This window comes from Hemicordylus capensis, chromosome 10 (assembly GCF_027244095.1).
Source record: "Hemicordylus capensis ecotype Gifberg chromosome 10, rHemCap1.1.pri, whole genome shotgun sequence".
NCBI lineage: Eukaryota > Metazoa > Chordata > Lepidosauria > Squamata > Cordylidae > Hemicordylus > Hemicordylus capensis.
The window spans coordinates 3470788-3494857 of record NC_069666.1 but is presented as its reverse complement, the minus strand read 5'-3'; the positions used below and the strand labels follow the sequence as shown (position 1 = coordinate 3494857).

The 24070-nt window shown below is 49.1% G+C and overlaps 1 protein-coding gene across 6 annotated transcripts in view; it reads right to left on the bottom strand.

The window, feature by feature from the left end:
* CHD2 (chromodomain helicase DNA binding protein 2) overlaps window positions 1-24070 on the bottom strand; it is a 69419-nt gene that overhangs the window by 13545 nt on the left and 31804 nt on the right. For all 6 annotated transcript variants that reach the window (XM_053273192.1, XM_053273193.1, XM_053273191.1 and 3 more), the window contains 19 exons: window positions 23603-23781; window positions 22586-22710; window positions 21417-21633; window positions 20225-20314; window positions 18695-18885; window positions 17372-17560; window positions 16286-16448; window positions 14946-15098; window positions 13480-13551; window positions 12140-12289; window positions 10850-10998; window positions 9745-9841; window positions 8539-8631; window positions 7647-7820; window positions 6493-6668; window positions 5559-5600; window positions 3482-3621; window positions 1861-1999; window positions 15-165 (listed from right to left, as the gene is read on the bottom strand). In XM_053273192.1, the coding sequence (XP_053129167.1) occupies window positions 15-165; window positions 1861-1999; window positions 3482-3621; window positions 5559-5600; window positions 6493-6668; window positions 7647-7820; window positions 8539-8631; window positions 9745-9841; window positions 10850-10998; window positions 12140-12289; window positions 13480-13551; window positions 14946-15098; window positions 16286-16448; window positions 17372-17560; window positions 18695-18885; window positions 20225-20314; window positions 21417-21633; window positions 22586-22710; window positions 23603-23781 (2690 nt within the window). The remainder of the gene's footprint in view (window positions 1-14; window positions 166-1860; window positions 2000-3481; window positions 3622-5558; window positions 5601-6492; window positions 6669-7646; window positions 7821-8538; window positions 8632-9744; window positions 9842-10849; window positions 10999-12139; window positions 12290-13479; window positions 13552-14945; window positions 15099-16285; window positions 16449-17371; window positions 17561-18694; window positions 18886-20224; window positions 20315-21416; window positions 21634-22585; window positions 22711-23602; window positions 23782-24070) is intronic.

The window sequence follows — 24070 nt, the reverse complement described above, 5'->3', positions numbered from 1 at the left end:
GACATTTCTTTTACCTTATCAGTCAGTTTGAGCTCTGGGTCTGACTTGATGAGCTCCCAGTTCCCGTAGCCGTGCTCGTAAATGCCCAGCAACAACCGTGAGTCGTCCTCTACACCCCAGTCCACGTCAAAGTGGGCGGCTTTGGCACGGCAGGCCAGGCAGAACCTGCAACAGCGATTGGAGAGTAGATGCATGAAAGGGCAACCCTTTTCTGTACGTTTCATCTCTACTCCTGCCTATAGAGGCCTGCGTGAAAGGCAGAGCAAGAGGACGGATTCCTGAGGTGACCAAGCAGCCATAATACTCAAGCTGTAGTGGAGTATGAGATTTTTGAATGCTGTTTTACTTATTTTTTTAAAACTCCCCGCAGACATAGGAAAACACAGGAAGCTGCCATATACTGAGTCAGACCATTGGTCCATCTAGCTCAGTATTGCCTTCACAGACTGGCAGCGGCTTCTCCAAGGTTGCAGGCAGGAATCTCTCTCGGCCCTATCTTGGAGATGCTGCCAGGGAGGGAACCTGGAACCTTCTGCTCTTCCCAGAGTGGCTCCATCCCCTGAGAGGAATATCTTCCAGTTCTGCTCACACTTCTCGTCTCCCATCCATATGCAACCAGGGTGGACCCTGCTTAGCTAAGGGGACAAGTCATGCTTGCTCAAGTCAGCCACTCCTCACAACAATGCCTTTGGGAGAGCCCTCAAAACCTATCTGTTTGGCTGGGCCTTCCAGGGCTTTTAATTGTTGTGAATGTTTTTAATCTGCTGTAACCTGGTTTTTCCAGGGTTTTTAAACTGTGCTGAATGTTTTAATTGTTGTTTTATGGTCGTTTATAGTCCCTGTTTTTAACTGTTGATTGATTTTAATTGTTTTATTTTAATGTAAACCGCCTTGAGCCAGTTTTGAAAGGGTGGTATAGAAATCGAATGAATACATACATACATACATACATACGTACATGCATGCATAACAATGAGGAAAAATCCCTAGCCCTTCAGAATCCTGCTTGGAGGAGGAAGTGACTGGGGCCATCACTCAGAGGTACAGCCCAGCTTTGAATTCAGAAGGTCCCAGGAGGGCTGCGAAAGACGCCTGGCCTGAAACCCTGGAGAAGCCGCTGCCAGTCAGTGTAGACAACCCTGAGCTGGCCTGGCCAATGCGTGACTCGGTCCAAGGCAGCGTCCCATGTCCCTATGCTGGTCTGATTAGGAGTTCTCGGGGAGGAGAGCTGGTCTTGTGGTAGCAAACATGAATTGTTCCCTTTGCGAAGCAGGGTCAATGCATTTCTGAAGGCAACGCATTTCTGCAGACGCCGGGCAGCACCCCAATAATACAAAGGGCCGTCCATCGACCAGCCGGAATGATGGATATTTTGCTCGTCAAAGCAAGCCAGAGGCCGCTGGGTACATTTTTGGCTGGCTTTAGACATCTCAGAAGCTGGCAGCCACCCTCAATGCCCGGAAATGACATTAACATCGGAGGCACCGTAGGAAAAAAAAATGGCAGCCGCCAGCCAGTGAGGAAAGCAAGGGGTCCCAGCCCTCCCCAGAGAGCCAAGAGCAGGCATCAGCGGTGGGCCTCAACGTTCCATGGCCAATCATCAACCAGGCTGAGCCTCTCCCTTTTCTGTGCTGTATTTACCTGAATCCAAGACTAGGTTCCCCCCCACACAAGTTCTTTGATATTAGAAATCAAGAGCTCGTCTTAAATTCAGGGTCCTGTTCCTTTTGAGTAAATGCAGGTATGACCTGTCTTTAAGCTCTACTTTTTAAGCAGGTCGTCTTAAATTCAGGGTCATCTTCGATTCAGGTAAAGACGGTTCTTGTGTCCTTCCCCGCCACCCTAACCCCGCCAACTCACTTTGTCCTCTCTTCCGGATCAGTGGGGATCGTCTGGTACAGCATCGCAAACTCCTCCTCGTGCTGGATGATGGCTTTCACGTTCACCTGGACGCCAGAAATCTTAATGGTGGGGCCTCTCCGCTTTCCTGGTCCTTTGTCTGGAAAGGTGGGAAAAAGCCACCTGCACTGTCAGCTCAGTATCACTGGGGCAGGGACAAGAGCTGTGAGAGCTGGTTGATGGGGGCAGTCTAAAAGGGCAATGTATACATAACAAAAACATGCCTGCAAGGATCAAGAGGGTTTCAACACTCTGGCTCTGTGGTCATCAGTGCCAGCACATGGTTCCCCCAAAAAGTGGGGGGGGGGGGGCACTCCAAAAATGTGGACACTGTTTTGGCCCAATCTGCCTGGGCATTTCTTAGCAGGAATTCTAGCTTAGCGTCACACATATTTTTAATTTTTTAAGCATCGTTTTCACACAGCTCCGTTGCAGACTCTTTTAATTTATTTGTTTCTGAACATTTTTCCAAAATACAAGAAAAAATAAACACAACACAAATCCAGCAAAAACCATCTATTCGATCCATATTACCCTCATACAGTAAAATTAAGGCGGCGGGGGGAGGCTTATCTATCCTGATATTAAGTCACCCTAAGTGGTGCAGCAGGGAAATGCTTGACTAACAAGCAGAAGGCTGCTGGTTCAAATCCCTGCTGGTACTATATCGGGCAGCAGCGATATAGGAAGGTGCTGAAAGGCATCATCTCATACTGCATGGGAGGAGGCAATGGTCAAGCCCTCCTGGATTCTAGCAAAGAAAACCACAGGGCTCTGTGGGCACCAGGAATCGAAACTGATCTGACGGCACGCTTTCCCTGAAGCACTTCCTGCAATCCCGAGGTAGGTCCTGGAAGGCTATGAAACCCTCAGGGCCGACTTCCAGGTTGAACAGAGTGCTTCCAGGGGCAGAGGAGATCAGCAAAATCACCCTTCCCAGGCGTGTGCCAGAACTCAGCAGAGAGCTGCTGCCAGTCTGTGCAGACAATGCTGAGCTAGATGGACCAGGGGTCTGACTCAGTAGAAGGCAGCTTCCACAGTTTTCGGGGGGTGCTGGAGCTGGAGCTCAGTGGTAGAACATCTGCTTTGCATGCATGCAGAAGGCCCCAGGTTTAATCCCTGGCAGCATCTCCAAGTAGGGCTGGGAAAGACTCCTGCCTGGAACCTTGGAGAGCCGCTGCCAGTCTGTGTGGACAGTACTGAGCTATATGGGCCGAGGGTCTGACTCGGTAACAAGACAGCTTCCTATGTTCCTAGAATAAAGCAGCAGTTCTGGTGCTTCCTTAGTTGGGATGTCTGCCTTCATTTTAAATCTTTCTGGTCTATTGTATTCCTTATTTGTGATGTCAGTAAAGTTTAAGAACAGCAACAATCTATCTATAAAGCTGTGCTTGCATTTTGGGTTGCCATATCCGTTCGCCGAGTGCGTGCATTCTGGATGTTGTGATGTCTAGCCAACCACTCAGCTGGCCTCTGGAATGCTGCCAATTCAGCACCCAGAAGCACACGGGATTCTTGCAAGTCCCCAAACACGTCCAACCAGCAAGCCGAAGGAACCCACGGAGGAAGCCGTTCCACTCACTTTCCGCCAGGTTCTCCTTCAGCTGCTCTTCGTATTCCTGCATCGCTGAGACGCAGCTGTTGTGAAGGAGTTCCCCCAAACGCTTCAGGTCAGCCACCGACTTGTCTACCAACTCCGCATCCCGGGCGATACACTCCAGCCTGGACAGAAATATAGTTGCAAGGACAGAGATACAGAAGCTTGACACCCAAGAAACAGGCCTTGTGGTTGATTAGGCTGTTGACATCTAGCCCCTCTTAGGGTGAACATCTGCATTTTTGTGTACACACATTCGCCACCAAGAAAACCCACCCAGAAATTCCCAACCTAACCTCTTGATGGGAATTCTCTCCAGACTTCATGCACATAAAATGTCAACCCTCAGGACAAAATTTGCACCAGATATTTCCTGTGTGCTCTACTGGCAGAGCACCATAGCAGTAAACCATAAGCAGAAGGCGACGGAAAAGCAGATTCGGAATAATACGGCGGAATCCGGGTGCTGATCACGCTGCCTGAGTCAATCCTATTTTCTGTCTTATTTTCCCCTGCTTTAATTCAAGGAAATCAGGGTGGTGTTTAAAAACATCACACCAAAAACTAAACAATATTTCCTACTTCCTTCCCCATCTCCACTTTCATCCATATACGCTTTAAAAGTTTGCATCTTTTGGTGTAGGTTTTTTTTTTAATCGAAGGAAAAGTTTTGTTTTGTACATGTTGTGGAGTCTATTAACTCGTTTTTTCATAGTTCCGAAATGTAAATATTATTGCAGTGAGAGATTCACTAGGTGTGTTGGACTGCTGTTACAAATTGTATATTAAATTGAATTCGAATAAGACAATATAATGGCAATGATATACGCATACTTCCTTTCTTCACACAAAACCTCTTCAATGTATAAAATAGGATAAAATAAACAACAGATCTTCCGAAATTAAGTAAATGTGTTTCAATGTCCAAACACCATTATCAATGCTCTAACATTACCAATCATTAATGTTCAGAAGGAAATGAGAGAGGCAATGAAATCTATTGGCCAGCAAAGGGCGAATAAACAGTTAACATTGGAGAGCTGCTCATTTCCCACTCCTCCCTTTTCTCCTGCTCTTGGATTGGTTACTTCAGCTGCAGTTACTGTATTTAATTTTAAGTGTTTCAGCAGCTTGAAATAGAGGATAATGGTGTTTGGACATTGAAACACGTTTGCTCGATTTTGGAAGATCTGTTTATTTTATTCTATTTTACGCATTAAAGAGGTCTAAAAAATGTTTAAATGGAATTGTTACTGAATATATTTATTAATTTTATTTATTTATTTAACATATTTATTTACCACCCAAAACCTGCATCTCTGGGCAGTGTACAACAAAAACAATACAAATTAAATAAAATTAAAAATGATTACAACATTAAAATCATTTAAAACCCAACTTTAAAAACTACTAAAACTATAAATCTACTTAAAAGCCTGGGTGAACAAATGTGTCTTCAGTGCCTTTTTAAAAGTTGTAAATATATGAATTTAGCAGATTTATTGCCCTGCTTAATCTGAGCTTCATTTCTGCTACATGGCTCTGTTTTGTTATACAGTTTACTGATCTTTTGCATTTTATGAGATTAATATTGTATTGCCTTGCTTTATCTGAGCTTCATTTCTGCTACAAGGCTCTGCTTTGTTATATTGTTCATGGTTCTTTTGCGTTTTGGATGCTCTTTTGCATTTTATGAATTTAATTATTTATTGTACTGGTGTATCTGAGTTTCATTGGCTGCATGGCTCTGTTTTGTAATATTGTTTCACTGTTTTGATATTGTGCATTGTTTTGACTTTCACTGTATGCATCTGCTGCAACATTAAAAAAAAAAAAACCACAACAGAGAATCTTTTGAAACTTTAAAGACAAACACATTGATTATAATAGAACTACACTTGGCTTCTCGGGAAGGAAAAACAGGATGTAAGTAATAAACGAAAGGAAATGAACGAAACGGAAAAAAGAAAGCACACCCAGCTGCTTGCAATGTGGGCTTCGGAAAGCCAACTGACTTAGTTAGCACGTCAGTTTTCACGAGACCAAATCTATAGGCACTCACCGCTCCAAAGGAACGCCAAATTTCTTGTAGGCCTTGATAAACCTGAAAGGATTTAAACAAGCAACAGCCATCAGAGACGTCCACAATATGCATCTTCCGTCTGATAGGGTTGCATCAGTTCAGACAATGCTTTATCCCTGGCATATCCAGGCCGGACTGAGGGGAAGTCCTAACGGAAGCCCCGGAGAGCTTCCTACATTCTTGCGGATGGGGCCGCAGCTCAGTGGTAGAGAACCCGTTGGCATGCAGGTCACAAGTTCAATCCCTGGAAGCATCTCCAGGTAGGGCTAAGAAAGTCTTCTGCCTGAAACCCTGGAGAGCCTCTGCCAGTCAGTCTAGCTCAGGCCTGCTCAACTTAGGCCGCCCAGCTGTTTTTGGACTACAGCTCCCATAATCCCCAGCCACAGTGGCCAATAGCCGGGAATAATGGGAGTTGTAGGCCAACATCTGCAGGAGGGCCAAAGTTGAGCAGGCCTGGTTTAGATGATACTGAGCTAGATGGATCAAGGGCATGACTCCGTATGAAGCAGCTTCCTACTTTCCTGCCATGGGGCTGCAGCTCAGTGGAATGCAGAAGGTCCCAGGTTCAAGCCCTGGTGTCTCCAGGCAGGGCTGAGAAAGACTCCTTCCTGGAACTCTGGAGAGCCACTGCCAGCCAGTGCAGACAGTACTGAGCTAGACGGCCCAATGGTCAAACTCAGTAGAAGGCATCTTACAATGTCCCTGTGATTTTGGCTAATCCTGTGCACTTTCCTGGGAGTCAGTCCCATTGAACCTAGTGGGACTCACTTCCAAACAGACCTGAGGAGGACGGCCTCCTAAGCCGTCCATGCCCTCACCCGAGAGCTTCCCATGTTCATATCAGGCTGAGCCATAAATACACACAAAAGCCAACAACTGCCCTCTGTCATGCCTGCTCGGGCTCAGCACTGACCTCCTGATTTCTGTGTCCGTGAAGCCTTCTACCATGTCCTTCCGGACACTCCGGGGCCGCCCTCTGCGCTTGGGTCTCTTATCGTCGTCCGAATCGTCCGTCTCGCTCTCAGAGCCGGACGATCTCTGCAGCTTCCGCTTCATCTCGACATCCGAATCGCTGTCGTTGGCCTGAGCCTGCAGGAGCCAAAAGGACAAAGGCGACTGGAGGGTCAAGCAAGACCCCCCAAGCAGGCCATGCTCTCCAGAGAGCCCGCAAGACCTCAGCACTTCATGACACCACACAATATTCAAGCAGAAGTGTTGGCTACTATCTTAAACCATCATGGTTTACATTAAGGTGCGGATTGGTTTATGCCGCCTAATGGCGCATCGGGGAAATGATTTGACTAATAAGCCAGAGGTATCCGGCTCAAATCCCCGCCGGTATGTTTCCCAGACTATGGGAAACACCTATATCGGGCAGAAGTAATATAGGAAGATGCTGAAAGGCATCATCTCATACTACGCAGGAGGAGGCAATGGTCAACCCCTCCTGTATTATACCCAAAAGAAAACCACAAGGCTCTGTGGGCGCCAGGGGTCAAAATTAACTCAATGGTACACTTTACCTTTACATAGTAATAAAGACATTGTTTTGGCTGAAAATCTCTGACAATAAAGACTAGGCTTTCTTTTTCGTTTTAATAACGTGCAGATTTTGTTGCTTTCTTCTGTCTTATTCATTCTTATTTACTGATTGCTTAGATTTATAGACCACCTGTTATTAAACATCTCCAGGTGGTTTACATAAAATTTAAACCAAAACAAAACCACCCAGCAATTAAAAACAAGTTAAAGCAATTAAAACAAGGATAGTTTTTTTAAAACTAAAAGCCTGAAAGAACTGGAGTGGTCTCAAGAGCTTCCTTGAAGGCAGCCAGAAGTGGGGAAACACTCATTCTGGGGAGCGTGGGAAATATATGTTAAACATATTAATAAAGACATCGTTGGGGTTTGGCCAGCTATAGGAAGTAGAAACTTCTTTTTCATTTTATTAGGTGTGGACAATCATGGGAAACCGAATTCTGTGCTCACAAGCATATTCTGCGATTTCCCCCCTGCGCTCCTGCAAAATTGGCGCACACACACACACACACACTGCCCCAGCTGTACCTTTTTAGCTGAGCTGCGGATTCTGGGAAGCATGTATATCTCCTCCAGCTCCTTCTGCCTCTCCTCCTCCTCCACCTTCTTCCTCTGGCCCTCAGGAATGATATCATCCCAGTCTCTCTGAGATTTCTCCTCCAGTTCGGCTTCGTCCTCCTCCATCGTTGTGAAGTTGGCCACCTGGGAGGAAAGTGCACAACTGACCTTAAGCACCGTTTTCACAACACACGGCAGCCTGGTTGCCGAACTGGGATGCACAGCACACCTGTGTAAAGAGGTCTAACCATTCAAAGGGCTAGTTTTGACCTTCAGAGCCCTAAATCAGATAGTCTGCCTGTATAAAGCACCTTCTTCCAGGACAGGCCATAGCGCAGTGTGGAAGAGCATCTGCTTTGCATGCAGAAGGCCCCAGGTTCAATCCCTGGCAGCATCTCCAGGTCAGGCTGGGAGAGACTGCTGCCAGAAACCTTTAAGAAACTGCTGCCAGTCAGTGCAGACAATACAGAGCTAGATGGACAGAGGGCCTGACTCAGCAGAAGGCCGCTTATTATTGATTGCATTGCTGTTCACCTCAGTGCTTGTGCACTTCTGGGGCTGGAAGCGCTTTCGGAAAGCACTTCACACCATAACAGTGGACTTGCTGTCTCTGTCCAAAAAGCACCCTGAATCCGGCATTCTGCCTGCAGCAACGGCCTGGGAAATTCAAGAGCATGTTGTCCCAAGCATGGCAGGAACGAGAAGCAGACATGCTTAGCACACACAAATGTCTCCGAGTCTTTCTGAAAAGCCATCTGTGCTGGCAGCAAGCCTAAGACCCAAAGGACTTGGGCAGCTGAGTCCTTCTTTGCTGCTGTGCTTCTAATGAGGCCCTTTCTTTTAATTGCCTTTTAATGCGTACCTTAAACTGAGAGAGAAGCTCATCCGTGGCACTGGTGGAGACTTCATTCTCTCGCGTCTCGGCCAGGCGCAAGATCTCCTCAATGTCCATTTCCTGAAAATGAGGGAAAGGGGGAGATCAGAGAAAAGAAAAACCAAAAAGGAATAGAGAGGGGAGATCTGCAGCGGCTAAACTCCAAATAAGAACGGACATTGCAAAGGTAGTGGACCAGTCGACTTGGGATGGACCCTATCAGCGTTTCCCAAACTTCAAAAAACTTGAGCAACTTTTCCCCCAAAGTGAATTAAAATTAGAAGCATGCACCCAACCCAAAATGGACTTTTAGAGTATGTGAGGGAAATAATCAGCCGCTCTCAGTAGAGCCCATTTCCTGCACGCCTGGGCAAGTCACCATTTTGAACGTGCCTCCTGACTGGAATGAAGCAAACCCAGAGCAGAGTCTCATACCCCTGCTAAGTGGGCAAAGAGGCACCTTTTACTGTGGTGATTCTCTTGATTGAGCAGGGGGAGAGTAACTGGCCCTCTCCACCCCCAGCACAGGACCTCCTGTGACTGTTGATGGTGCCTATCTTGTGTTTCTTTTTAGATTGTGAGCCCTTTGGGGACAGGGAGCCATTTTGTTTATCTTATTTATTTGTTATTTCTCTGTGTGAACTGCCCTGAGCCATTTTTGGAAGGGCAGTATAGAAATTGAATGAATGAATGAATGGATAAATAAATAAATACGGAGCTGCAACAGACAGCCTCCTCAGGTGATCCCACTGTGTCTCCGCATCGGGGTGACTAAATGATGCAGTCAGTGCAGGGGCGTGGTGGAACTGCCTGCCACAGTGGAGATGGCCAGAAGATGGCATGGCCAGAGTGAGGACTCGTGCAGAGATGCCATAGGCAGCTCTTCTGTCGGCAGGGCAGGAAATGTATTTTTTCCTTGCAGCACACCAGTCTGGGGGTTACTCGGTTTGGGGTCAGAGTCTGTGTTCCCTCTAACAAGGATTCCCAGATGTTGTTGACTACAACTCCCAGAATCCCCAGCTGCAATGGCCGTTGGCTGGGGATTCTGGGAGTTGTAGTCAAGAATAGCTGTGAATCTCTCTTACAGGGAACACTTGTCTCTTACTGTTTTCAGATCAACAGGGGCGGGGAGGGGAAGGCCTGGCCCTTCCCCACACGCCTCACGCAGTATTGAGCCCAGACCGGCCAGCCCACCTGAGGCTCCGATTCTTCCCCTTCCAGCTCCTTGAAGAGATCCTCGGCTCCAAACTTCAAGATGGCCGTCAGCTCCTCTTTGTTGAAAGGGTTCGAGCTGCAAAGATGCAAAAGCAAGGGATGCTCTCAGAGGACAACAAAGGCACGTGAGGCTGTATGTCGGGGTAGGCAACCTTGGCTCTCCCAACATGGTGGGGGATGATGGGAGTTGTAGTCCAGCAAGAGCAGGAGAGCCAAGGTTGCCTACCCCGGCTTCACGGCTTATGCTGGGAAACCCTGCGCAGGGAAGCACAAATCTACACCTCCGTTGGCACTGATCAGAGACGTGAACACGGAACTCGACAACTGGGCAGCAAAACCACACAAAGACCTGGTCAAAGGCAACCCAGCCCTAGTCCGATTTCATGGGAGTGGAACCTGGAGGGTGACAGACAAGCGTGCAGCACAAGGGGACCTTTCAAGTGGTGGGAAAGGTAAAGTGTGCTGCCGAGTCGGTGCCGACTCCTGGCGCCCACAGAGCCCTGTGGGCGTCTTTGGTAGGATACAGGAGGGCTTGACCATTGCCATCTCCCACACAGTATGAGATGGTGCCTTTCAGCATCTTCCTATATCGCTGCTGCCCGATATAAGAGTTTCCCATATTCTGGGTTTTGAACTAACAGTCTCCTGCTCTCTAGTCAGGTTGATTCCCTGATGCACCATTATGTGGCTCTTTCAAGTGGTGACTCTCTTTGTATTAAGCAGGGGGATAGCAACTGGCCCTATCCAGCCCCAGCACAGCATCCCTCCAGCGGTGGCTGCCGCGGTCTCTTTTGTGTTTCTTTTTAGACTGTGAGCTCTTTGGGAATCGGGAACCACCTTCTCCTCCTCCTCCTCCTCTTTCTATGTAAACTGCTTTGTGAACATTGTTTGTTGAAAAGCGGTATCTTAGTAGCAGTAGCAGTAGTAGTAGTAGAACTTTTTTCAAAGTGCAGTTTTACTCGCAATTAAACGAGGGGAGCCCGAAACTTTGCTGACTGACTGCAAAGGACTCAGAGACCCAACGGCAGTTCCCACCTATATTCCGTCCGTCCCAGTCCCTTCGTGTCCCACTTCAGCTGCTTACTTGGATCTACCAGAGCTGTTGTCCAGGACAGTCCGGCCCGTGGTGTCCATCCGCTGGATCACCAGATGGTCCAACACCATCTTCTTCTTGGCTCTTTCGATAATCTCCTCTTCCACCGTGCCCTTGGTCACCAAGCGGTAGATGTTCACCTGCAGGGGCAAGGAGGATCACCGAGTTGCCTTGGACCTGGAGAGTCGGATCACGGGTCCCTCCTGACTGCCGTTCCAAGGCCTCCAGCCAAGGTCATAGGAACATAGGAAAGAACACAGGGAGCTGCCATACACTGAGTCAGACCACTGGTCTATCTAGCTCAGTATTGTCTTCACAGACTGGCAGCGGCTTCTCCAAAGTTTCAGGCAGGAATCTCATCCCTATCTTGGAGAAGCCAGGGAGGGAACTTGGAGCCTAGATGCTCTTCCCAGAGCAGCTCCATCCCCTAAAGGGAATCTCTTGCAGTGCTCACACTTCTAGTCTCCCATTCATATGCAACCAGGGCAGACCCCGCTCAGCTAAGGGGACCAGTCATGCTTGCGAACACAAGACCAGCTCTCTTCTACTTCTCTTCTTCCTCCCCAGCTCCGCTACCTTTTAAACCAGAAATGCCGGGGATGGGAGGACTTTTTGCACCAAAAGTGCTTGGAGATGCAGCTCCCTTTCCCTGAGTCCCAGTTCATCCAAACCAGTATGGGGCACGCTGGAATTCTCTGCCACAGGATGTGGTGATGGCCACCAGCTTGGACGGCTTTGAAAGGAGCGTAGAGAAATTCACGGAGGGGAGGGCTATCAGTGGCTACTAGCCTGGATGGCTATAAGCCACCTACAAAGGCAGGATGCCTCCGAATACCATCATGCCCTCACCTCTTGCCTGTGGGCTTCTCAAGAGGCATCTGCTGGGCCACTATGGATGCTGGACTAGATAGGCCTGATCCAGCAGGGCTGTTTTTATGGCTGGTAACTACTTTTCTAAGGTCTTGGGCCCTATTATTATTTTTCAGCCATACTATTATTATTATTACAGCTAGAGAAGCCAGAGATGGAACCTTCACACATTCTCTCCGGACAGAAGAGCTGCTTCCCGCAGAGTCAGGCCCTTGGTCCATCTAGCTGAGCTCTGACAGGCAGCAGCTCTCCAGGGTCTCAGACAGGAGTCTCTCCCACCACCTGCTATCTGAGCCTTCAACGGGAGGCTGAACCTGGGGCATTCTGCATACACAGCTCTGCCCCCTGAGCTACGGAACCCATTTCTCTGCTCCTTCTGGAAGCTAGCCCGATTCGGGAGGCTCTCCTGACCTGCTTCTTCTGCCCAATCCGGTGGGCGCGTGCCTGGGCCTGCAGGTCATTCTGAGGGTTCCAGTCCGAGTCGAAGATGACCACCGTGTCAGCGGAGGCCAAGTTGATCCCCAGGCCACCGGCCCGCGTGGACAGCAGGAAACAGAAGTCCTGGATGCATGATCAAAGGGGGCCACACATCAGAACACAGGCTGTAGGGATGTGCACGAACCGGTTCGGCACTCCCTTCCTGGAGTGCCGAACCGGTTCGAGCAGCCTGCATTCGAACCGGTTCGAAGGGCGGAGGGAGGGTTGCTTTAAGGGGCAGGGAAGGCGCCGCCTACCAGACAGCCCCCGCCCCACTGCTTTCCCCCCGCTGGCAAGCATTCCTGCTTGCACCCTGCTCAGCATCACTCCGCTCATGGCTGACGCACATGCGCACGCAGACACTGATCAGGGCACAAGCCAGAATGCTGCAGCCCAGCTCACCCGTTGTTTTGGAGAGTGCCAGGGGTGGGGGGGAGGGCGGGGCAGGGAAGGGGCTGACAGGTAGGCAAACACTTCCCTGTCCCTTAAAGCAACACCCCCCCACACACACCGCCCTCCCAGGAGTGCATGAACGGTTTGTGCACATCCCGAATACGCAGCCCCCTCGCTCCAGCCAGGCAGCCAGCGACGGAAGGAGCAAGCCCTAAATGAGCCCTCCCAGATGCCACACCAGAGGCATGCACCGTAGGACTCTCGTCGCTCAGAGCAGTGGAAGAAAAGGTTCAATTCATAGGATGGGGGTACTGACTGGAGACCCAGCCTTCCCCACCCATACGCTGGCGATCCTCAGACGGGGAACAAATAATGCTGCTGCTGAGTAGGAAGGCGGGAGTGCTCTGAATACCCCCGGAGCCGTTCTGGTACCCCCCCCCTTGGGTACCCCTGTGCTAAGAGGTTCTTAGCCCTAACACAGCCCCGCACCAACAACTTTTAGCCCCTGCACACGAGTAGGGAGAGAGGGGCTTAGAATCCCCCCTGGCGTGCCTCTGGGGTTGTCTTTGCTTTGGGTCCCTTCCTCGCCTTGGCCGGGGCCAGAAAGGGACAGCAGCCGGGCTGCCGGCTTGAGGGATGGAATCCCCCAACAGGATCAAGTGACTCACACTTGGTCATGCGGAGAGCCGGGGCCCAGGCGTAGAGGGGAGGGGGGGTTCTCGCTTCTGGCCCTCCGCGGTGGGCCATCCAGCTCTGCAGGACACCCCACGCTTGCAGAGAGGCCCCCTTAGCCTGCCGGCCTGGGACGGCCTGCTTGGAAGGGACTCGCCCCCCTCCCCCCCGCGGGCTCGCTTTGCACAGCCGGATTTCGGCCCCTTTACCTCCGAGCCTTCGGCGTTGAAGTGATCCAGCGCCTGCTTCCGGATCTCGCCTTTGATGGAGCCGTCCAGACGCTGCAAAGGTCAAACAGGGACACGGCGGCTGTAGGGCCCGAACCCACATGGAGCCACTGCCCCCCACAAAACCACCGCTACTACTGCTGCTGCTGCCCGGGTGGCTTCCTCCAGCCCAGGAGCAAGCCGACGCTTTAAAATAACAGCCGATTAAAAATAACCTTGTTGCAGCAGGCCACGGTGCCTTGGCAGCGTCAGCCTGCACCAGGTGACAACGCAGCTCCCGTTACAGGCTGCCGGCCAGAAGCTGCCCACAGGACAGGGAGCTTTTTTTTTTTTAAGGTTCAACAGAGGTCACACAGAAGGGCTGGGGCTCAGCAGAAGAGCATCTGCTTTGCATGCAAAGGTCCCAGGTTCGAGCCCTGGCACCTGCAGGTCGGGTCACGAAAGGCTCCTGTCTGAAAAACCCTGGAGAGATGCTGCCAGCCAGAGCACGTAACGGTGGAGCAATGGCAGCTTCACGGACGTGTGAGGGGCCAGAGCTCCGTGGAAGAGCCATCTAGTTTGCATGCAGAATCTCCAGGTAAATGGACCAGGTTGCAAGCGACGGGAAGAGAGCTGGCCTTGTGGGAGCCAGCAGGAACTGACCCCTTTGCTAAGCAATCAATCCCCGGCATCTCTGGAGAGACTAATAGTCTGAATCAGTATAAAGCAGCCTTCTCGATCCCATTGGAGATGCCAGGTTTCGAACCCAGAACTGTCTGCATGCAAACCTGCAGGCAAATTGCCCCTGCTAACTGGGCAAAGAGGCACCTTTTTAATGTGGTGATTCTCTTTATTGAGCGGGGGAGAGTAACTGGCCCTCTCCACCCCCAGCACAGGACCTCCAGTGCCTATTGCTGGGGTCTATCTTATGTTTCTTTTTAGATTGTGAGCCCTTTGGGGACCGGGAGCCATCTTATTTATTTATTACTTCTCTGTGTAAACCGCCCTGAGCCATTTTTGGAAGGGCGGTATAGAAATCAGATGAATGGATAAATGAATAAATAAATAACTCATAGGCTCCACGCACTAAGAGAGCCTGCCAGTCAACTTTCCCCACCAGGGATTCTCCCCTGGCTGCACTGACGTTTATCCCCTTTCTCTCTCCATTACTAGCCTGCTCCAAGGAGCTCGGTGGCTCCCTGGTCCTCCAGACAAGTCTCTGGCCTGGCATATGAAGATGCTGTCCACTGAGCTCAGCCCTTGTCCACCTAGCACAGCACTGTCTACACAGACTGGCAGCAACTCCCCAAGGTCTCAGGCAGTGGGGAAAGTGTCCCTGAGTTATGATGCCCTCCCGATTAGAGCCGGACCACCATCGCCACCACCCCACCAAACCATATTTGAGAGCATTGTCTGGGACACTTTTCTAGCCGAGGCGGTGTGAGGCTACCCGTTTCGGCCATCCTCACCTGGAAAGGGTAGTGCTTGATGGTCAGATACTCCGCCAAGATGTCCAGCATCCTCACCATCTGGGAGAAAATCAGGACTCGGTTTCCCCGCTCGCGCAGCCTGGTCAGCAACTTGTCCAAGAGGATGAGTTTCCCGCTGCTCTTGATGAGAGACTGGAGGAGACGCAACAGTCATTCCCGGTCACGCCTCGGCTTCCAGCCTTCCCATTTCACACTAGTCATCCTCAACTGCCCCCCTCCTGTTGTGAGCTACAGAGCATTTATGACTACGCTCCGTCCCTGCATCTCTCGATCACATCCATTTTCATTTGTTTTTTCATTTCAAAGATGTGCATGTCGCCTTTATTCATATACAAATTGATGGTGACTTACAGCAATTTTTTTTTAAAATGCAGTAAAACACAATAACCTCTAAAATGAAAGGAATGCAGGATAAAAGGCAATCATTAAAACAGGGCAGTCCAAAAGAAGTATATATAGAGTTAGGGGAAGGCCTCTGGAATTTTTTTTTTTAAAGAAGACTTTTTAAAAACTTCCATTTAAATGGGGAAGGGGAGCCTAAGATCAAGGGGCAGGGAGTTCCAGAGGTCTGAAGCCACTCCTGAGAGACCTGGCCCACATGTCACCAACACTTCAGAAGGTGGTGTGGTGTACATAATCTCACAGGATCGGCACAACTACATGGGAGTAGGTGGTCTTTCAGGTAACTTGACCCTAAGCTTTGAAGGTCAAAACCAGCCCTTTGAATCACCCTTGGGAAAATAGCCCCATGTAGAGCACATTATAGTAGTCTAACCACAAGGTGGCAAGAGCACAGATCTCCGGGGCAAGGTTAATCATTTGCCTCTTAACCATTGGCTTGCAGCCTTGATAAACCCGAGGAATTAAAGCCAAAAAAAGCAGCAGCCGGCAGCAGTGGTGAGTCCACAAAGTGCATCTAAATTTGAGCCGGCAGGAGCCGTTCATAATTTGGAACAGCCCCACTATATCACAGCTGATAGCCACTGATAGCCTCCTCCATGAATTCATCAACCCTCCGTTTCTTTAAAACCCTCTGAACCAGTGGCCATTGCCAAGCCTTGTGGCAATGAGTTCCACAAGTTAATCTCGCACCTCCTGAAAAAGTCCTCCTTTTTATCAGTCCCTGAACCTCCTGCCAATTGGCTTCTTTCTCCCCCTTACTGCCCCCCAATGCAATCAGAGCCCATCACCAGAGGGAATTCCAGATGTTGTTGACGGCAACTCCCATAATTTCCAACCAAAGGCCATCACAGCTCAGTATGCTGGGAGTTGTAGTCAACATATGGAATTCCCTGTTCCTGCTCCCCGCCCCTACACACCAGCAGCAGCTCCTGGTTGTTCTCCCGTTCATTTTCCTCGGGCAGCTTGATCAAGTAGCAGTGGTTGCAACATTTCTTCAGCTCCATCACGATGTTCAGGAAGCCGGACGTGCTGCCTCTGGTCCCCTTGGAGAGCGCTTTGTAGTTCCGTGTCAAAATCCACCTGCAGGCCAAGGGAAAGAGGAGGAAAGAGCAGTTAAAACCACTCTTTTTTGGTTACATCAAGAAGGCAGGCCAACAGGTTGCATGGGGCAGTGCTGGGTCGATCAATCAATCAATCAATCAATCTTTATTTCATAGGAACAGCGGAAGCTGCCATATACTGAGTCAGACTATTGGTCCATCTAGCTCAAGATTGTCTACACAGACCGGCAACAGCTACTCCCAGGTTGCAGGCAGGAGTCTCTCTCAGCCCTATCTTGGAGATGCCAGGGAATGTGCAAGCACGCAGGTGAGCTACGGTGCCATCCCCTGAGGGGAAGATCTTGCAGTGCTCACACATTAAGTCTCCCATCCAAATGCACACCAGGGCAAACCCTGCATAGCAAAGGGGACAATTCATGCTTGCTACCACAAGACCGGCTCTCCTCCCTTTGGGTCAATGACCAGCAAAACACAGAACCATAACGCAATAGTAAAACAAATGATACAAGCCATCCAAAAACGTATACATCGACCTCTAGATAGGATTCATATGTTAATATTCTACTACCTAAAACTGAACACACGACCTCCGGTCGGTGATCGTAATAGGAGGAGGAAGAAAGAAGAGGAGGGGGGAGCAGGAGGGGGAGAAGGAGAAGGAGGAGGAGGAGAAGGAGGAAAAGCAGAAGGAGAAGAATGAGGAGGAGGAGAATGAGGAGGAGGAGGAGAAGAAGGAGAAACTACAATTTAGCACTGGTGATATAATCATAAGCTGCAGCCAGTTCACAGACACTGGACACAGGGGAAGGACGAAAGACCATTCAGCTGCACTGGTTTCCAACTCACTTCCAGGCTCATTTTAAAAGGCTTGCTTTGACCTTGGGAGCCCGAAGCGGCCACAACGCACAGAAATCCCTGCTAACTGGTCTCGGGAGGACTCACTTATAATACTGCTTCTGTAAGGCAGACATCTCCACACGGAGGATCTGCTCCACTTTGGCGGGGAGGGACTTTTCCACGTCTTTCTTCACCCGGCGCAGGAGGAACGGCTCCAGGACTTTGTGCAGGCTCTGGTAGCCATTCTCTCGCCCTTTCCCGTGGTCGTCTTCAAAGTCCTCCCAGAGCTCGAACCTGACGGCGGGGAGAAGAGGACAGAGAGGCAGTGAGGCTGATGAGCCGGTGTCTCGGTCCTCGGCTCTCCTTTCCCTTCCACCCTCCAAAAAAAAGACTCTCCAAAGGGTACCCGATTCTGCTCTGATTTGTAGATTCAGAAAGGAGTTCGGCATCAGGGTGTGCCCTTGATTGTCGCTGGGAAGGAAGAGGGAAGGCTGCAGGTTTAGGGTTAGTGGGGCTCCAGGAGAGGCCGGGAAACGATTCCAGGACTTGGCTGGGAGCCATCAGGAGAAAGAGCCACAAACAAGAATTGAACAGTGTATGCAACACACACACACACACACACACACACACACACACACCCTACACCAAGGTGTCCTATTATAGATTTGAATCTGCCTAGCATTCTGTAGGAACTTTCTCTATCAGTAGCCACTCATAGGAACATACTGTAGGAAGCAACCTGGCTTCTACTGAGTCAGACCCTTGGTCCATCTCATTCAGTATTGTCTACCCAAACTGGCAGCGGCTTCTCCAAGGTTGCAGGTAGGAGTCTCTCCCAGCCCTATCTGGGGATGACAGGGAAGGAACTGGGAACCTTCTGCATGCAAGCAGAGAGGTGCTCCTCCTCTTCTTCTTATTATTATTATTATTATTATTATTATTAATTTGATTTCTATTTATTTTATTTATTTATTCTATTTCTATTTATTCGATTTCTCTTCCCAGATCACCTAAGGGGAATATCTTACAGTGCTCACATGAGGTCTCCCAATCAAATGCAAACCAGGGCAGACCCTGCTTAGCAAAGGGGACACTTCATGCTCGCTACCACAAAACCAGCATTCTTCCCATTCCCCATCTCCACCTGGCTGCAGCACAGGAAGATGGGGGCACAGCAGAACCATCCGGTGCAAGATCTGGCAAGCCTATCTTGGACCTTAAGGACTAGAACCCTTTTTTTTAATGAAGCTGATATGCTGTACTGAATCGCCGTTTCTGCACTTGGGTGGTATCACGCAACCCAGGTCGCAGTGCTTCTTCCAAACTGTCCATGCATCTACGGGCTGTATGCCCCTTGGTGTGCATTCCTCCCAATCTAGGAGGCAGTACTGGTGATTTTCCCAAGCAAGATGCAGGAAGGAGGCTTACTTCTCCGGCATGATAAAATGCAGCAGGGACCAGAGTTCTTTAAGGGAGTTCTGAAGAGGCGTCCCGGTGATGAGTAGCCGGTGGTTGGATTTGAAGTCGATCAACGTCTTGTACAGCAAGGAGTCGTCGTTCTTCAAGCGATGAGCTTCGTCCACGCCTAGGAAGGCCCAGTTAATGCTTCCCAGAACAGCCTAAAGCAAAAAATATATGGCACACAATGAGAACACTGGAAGCTGCCTTCTACGGAGTCAGAACCCTGGTCCATACGGCTCAGGATCGTCTGCACTGGCTGGCAGCAGATCTCCAAGATATCAGAGAGGCCTCTTTCTCAGCCCTACCTGGAGATACCGGGGGTTGAACCTGGGACTTTCTGCATGCAAAGCAGAAGGCAATGCCACACTACAGGGTTCTCAAATCGCCTGACTTCCAGTAATCTTTCCCATGTCCCAAAACCAGAATTCTCTGTACGCCTCTAACTACTCTAAGATATTCCCCTTAGAGGGATGGAGCTGCTCTGGGAAGAGCAGAAGGTTTCAAGTTCCCTCCCTGGAAGCATCTCCAAGATAGGGCTGAGAGAGATTCCTGCCTGCAACCTTGGAGAAGCCACTGCCAGTCTGTGAAGACAATACTGAGCTAGATAGACCAATGGTCTGACTCAGTATATGGCAGCTTCCTGTGTCCCTGTGTACTTCTGCCTGTTGCAAAGGATTCTGGGAAGTGCCATACAATCAGTTTCTCTAGGGCTGGGGTTCCCAACCTATGGTACTCCAGATGTTGCTGAACTACAACTCCCATCATCCCCAGCTACAATTCATTGTGACTGGGGATGATGGGAGTTGTCGTTCAGCAGCATTTGGAGTACCACAAGTTGGGAACCCCTGATCTAGGCTGCTGCTTAGGTCTTGTGGGACTCATTGCTACTTTGCATGAGCTGAAGGCATACTTAGAGCAGGTATGGACAGACTGTAGATCAGAATCTACTGGTAGGTTCCTGGAAGATCTGTGGTAGATCAGCAAGGGTTTCTGGCTCCCTATTTTTTTAACCATCACAACTATAAAAAGCCTCTCACCTCCCACCGGGCGAACCCCTTTCTAAATTTGGCTGCTGAAACGAAGAAAGCTTGGTATGAAAACCAGGACTGTATTTTCGTTTGAGAGGATTGGGAGCTCAGTTCTGGTCCGGAAAACAACTTCCTAGGCTGCCTCAGGGCTCCTTCCGGTAGCTGTCAACTGCCATCTTTATCTCCCAGCATGCCCTGCGACATCATCACACAGTATTCTTCTGAGGGGGATTCTGGGAGGGAAAAATGGTGACCCTCTCTGGCAACAGGAGTACAGACTGCAACAGGGGTTAGCAAAAATGGCCCAAACAACCGCAAAGGCCAAAATTACGTCCCCAAAATCTGAGCCAAAAGTTCTCCATTCAGGCGTTTGGGTTCACCGGTCAAACAGAGCAACAGGTCCTTGTTCTCAATGGGACGAAGAAGCACCATTACCGAAGACAAATGCCTGCCCTTATCCATCACACACCTTGTCTTTCAGGAGAATCTCGTATGTCGTGATGAGCACGTTGAACTTCAGCCGCTTGGTCTGGGCGTGGATCCATTCGTATTCGCGGATCTGGAGAAAAGATAGCGGGCTTATTCACATGACCAACAGGGGTGGGGGGCATACTGGAGGGAAGGCAGGATCCTACCTTCCTGCTCCTAGACAGCGAGAGTCTGTTCATGGCTCTGCCATAATTGAAAGGGTAGCAAAATACGTTTCTGCTGCTATCGGCATTCACCCCAAGACTCCCGAACTGTGTTTAATCTGTGCCATGTTTTGTTTTTGTTTTGTTTTTATGTTTGCTTAGGTTTCTTATGATGTTTTGAGCGGGCTTTTTGTACCCTGAGCCATGTGATTATTTTCTTAATGCTTATCTATGTTCTTAATGAGCTTTTCAAAGTTTTTCTTGTATTTATTGTGTTGGTTTATTGGTCTCTTGTGGAAGGCATCTTGTATTTTGCTGGGCTATAGACCACAATCAAAAAGTCTATCCTATCCTATCCTATCCGGCTTGGGACCAGGTTACCCGAGAGAGTGCCTTGCCCTATATGTCCCTACTTCTTCAGAGGCCCTGCTTTGAGTACCTTTGCTAAATGAAGTGAATCAGGTGGCTACTAGGTAGAGGGCCTCTTTGGTGGTGGCACCCCATCTCTGGAATAGCCTCCCCAGTGAGGCTATTAATATTTATATACCGCTCGCCTGGTGTCACTTTGTTCTCTTAGAGGCCAGGTGTCGACCTTTCTGTTCACTCAGGCTTTTTAAAATTGAGGTTTTTTAAAAAAAAGTTTATGTTTTGAATTGTATTTTGTATTTTCCATTGTTGTTTGTTCATTCTGTGTTATGTGTTTTGATTGGATGTTTTTACTGCTGTGTTGTTGTAAGCCGCCCCAAGAACAATTTTTAATGGGATGGCTCACAAATAAAGTTTATTATTAATATTTTTATTTATTTATTTATTTATTTACATAGTCAGACAGGTGTTATTGACGGGTTTGTTTTATCCAGACATCGAGTCCTTCCCAAGGACCTGGGATGCCAGAATTTTATTGTTGTTGTTGTTGTTGTTGTTATTCTGTTCTCCAGGGTGGGGTCATCTTGAACCATGAATCCAAAGGCGCAGGCATGAAACCCACCAAGAGCCTGCCATTTTGCATGGTTCTGCTGGTTCACTCACCGTGTTCCTGCTAATCTGGTCTCCTATGTACACCACGACGTTGATTTCGGGCGCCCAGATCTCAAACTCTCTTTGCCAGGAGGTCAGGGTCGACAAGGGCACCACAATCACGAAGGGGCCGTAGAGCTGGTGTTGATGGAAGAGGCAGGAGAGGAAGGAGATGGTCTGGATGGTCTTCCCCAAGCCCATCTCATCAGCTAGGATCACGCTGTTATTCCTGGAAAAAAACAATTAAGCATTCATTGAGGTCATTCACACCATCAAAAACTGTGCTCTACCAGGGTTTGGGAGCCGTGTGTGCTCCCAATTTTCAGTTGTGTGGAAGCAAGGCGGGAGGAAAAGCTGGGTAGAAGCAACTGTGTGGAAGCAAGGGAGGAGGGAAAGCGACAGCTCCGAGGGTCATCGTCCCACCTCCCAAACTCCCATAATGCACTGTGTGAGTGTGCGGTGCATTATGTGGATCCCTTTCCCTTCCTTGAATCCAGCTGGGAGGCCCACAATCTGCCAGCCCCTGGCGGACCATCCGAAGCCCTCTTACCCATAGACTTGGGGGCCAAAGCCCAGGGCCTCCACAGCACCTCTTTAGTCTGTCCCAGGTGGTGTGGTCACCCAAGCTCAGCAGGATGATGCTTAACCTCCAAAATTCCCTAAGTGCATCTCTGCAGATGCTCACTTTCCTCACCCCGTTTAAGAGGCTGCTCCGGAGGTGGGTTTGCCATTGAAGTGCCACCGGGATCGAGCACAATCTCAGCGGTACACACACCGCAAGCAAAACTGGGCTGGACTTCCTTAGCCTAGTTTTGCCTGCGTGTGTGAACAGCTTCAACATCTGGTCTGGCGAACCCTGCTAAGCCACACCCAATCGGACAAGTGCCGCCGCTCAGAGGCAGAGCACATCTTCTGCATGCAAAAGGTTACGTGTCCCACCCCTGCAGTGTCCAAGTAGGGCTGGGAAGGACTCCCTGCTGGGAACCCCCCCGAGAGCAGCTGCCAGTCAGTGGAGACAATAGTGAGCGAGTCGGGCCAAGGGTCTGACTCAGTATGAAGCAGCTGGTTGATAGAAATGGCTCTTCCACTGGACTGGGCCTAGAAAGAGCCGTGTTTTGTACACCGGTTCGAACAAGATCACACCCCAGCCCAACCACAAGACGGGCAGTTCTTCCACCTACTTGCACCATGAGTGGGCTAGCCAATTAAGGCCTTCCAGCTGGTAATCCCGGAGCTCCAGGTTTTCCCCACCGATATAGGAAGGCTGTTTCTTCAAGGCAAGAAACCGAGGCCTCTGTTTCAGCACCTGAAACAAGAAGATCCTTCACGCTGACTCCACTGAATCAAGCTGCAGGGCTAAAGCATTCCTGAGAGCAGGGAGACACCACTTTGGCCCTCCAGCTGATTTTGGACTACAACTCCCATCATCCCTAGCCATCATGGCCAAAAGTCAGGTATGATGGGCATTGTAGCCCAACATCGGCAGGAGGGCCTTGAGACGTGGAGTCGACCAAGGAACGCAAAAGGTTTTCTACGCAAGCTGAAAATGGTTCCTGCTTTTCAAAAGACACCCAAAGATAGCCGACATTTAGATGTCACATTTATATTCAAATCATGCAATCGAGATGCAAAGAGAGCAGGTTTTTTAAAGAGATGTTTATGCAAACTGCAAAAGCAAGAAGGAGCTTCAAACTCAACCCAGTGCCAGTTACGAAGGAAAACAAGAATAAATATGATAAATAAAAGATATAATATTTATAATACATTAGATTAGTATAACAAACAAAATGTAATTAACAAGTATAATAAAAACAATAAATAATAATATACACAAAGGTAAAGGTAAAGTGTGCCGTCAAGTTGGTGTCGACTCCTGGTGACCACAGAGCCCTGTGGTTGTATATATTTATATACATATGTCTTTATATGCATAATAAATATATACATAAATAATAATAAACAAAAAATTAAAAATAAATAAATAAGGATCTTTTCAGCTGCTTGATTATTCTTAATTTAATAACCAAGTGTGGTTTCTGGCTTTGTATTTCTATGACATTCAACACCTTGAGTACAGTTTTTTGAAGGTTTTTTTTAACTTTTTCCTTTTCAGAAGGCAAGATAGAAATTCCGCAAATCAGTAAAATTCGGAGCCAAGTCAAGAGAGGAAGAGGAAGCAAAGAAGGAAATGGGCGGACCTTGCAATCCCGAGTGGGCATGAATTTGGAGTTGTTTCTGCTGTTGAAGCTGTCGATGCAGTGCTGGAACTTCTTGCTGATCAGGGCCTCGTCCTCCCAGCTGCAATCCGCGTATGGCAAGCCCATCCATTTGCAAAGGTATTCGGGTTCATTGGAGGAGGATTTGCGGCTGTGGGCTACTAGCGATGCGAAAGAGAACAGACACCCACAGTAAGGGCCTGACCGTGCCTTTCAGGTACTCAGAAGAGGTGCTCAAAGAACATCTACCAAGCAGTCCTGGCTTAGAGGACCTGAAGATTCTGCCCTTGGCATCTACAGTTAAAAGGTGTAGGGCTGGGAGAGGCCTCTGACAAAAGTCTAAGAGAGCTACCACCAGTGACTACAACTTCCATCATCAGAGGAACATAGGAAGCTGCCATATACTGAGTCAGACCCTTGGTCCATCTAGCTCAGTATTGTCTACACAGA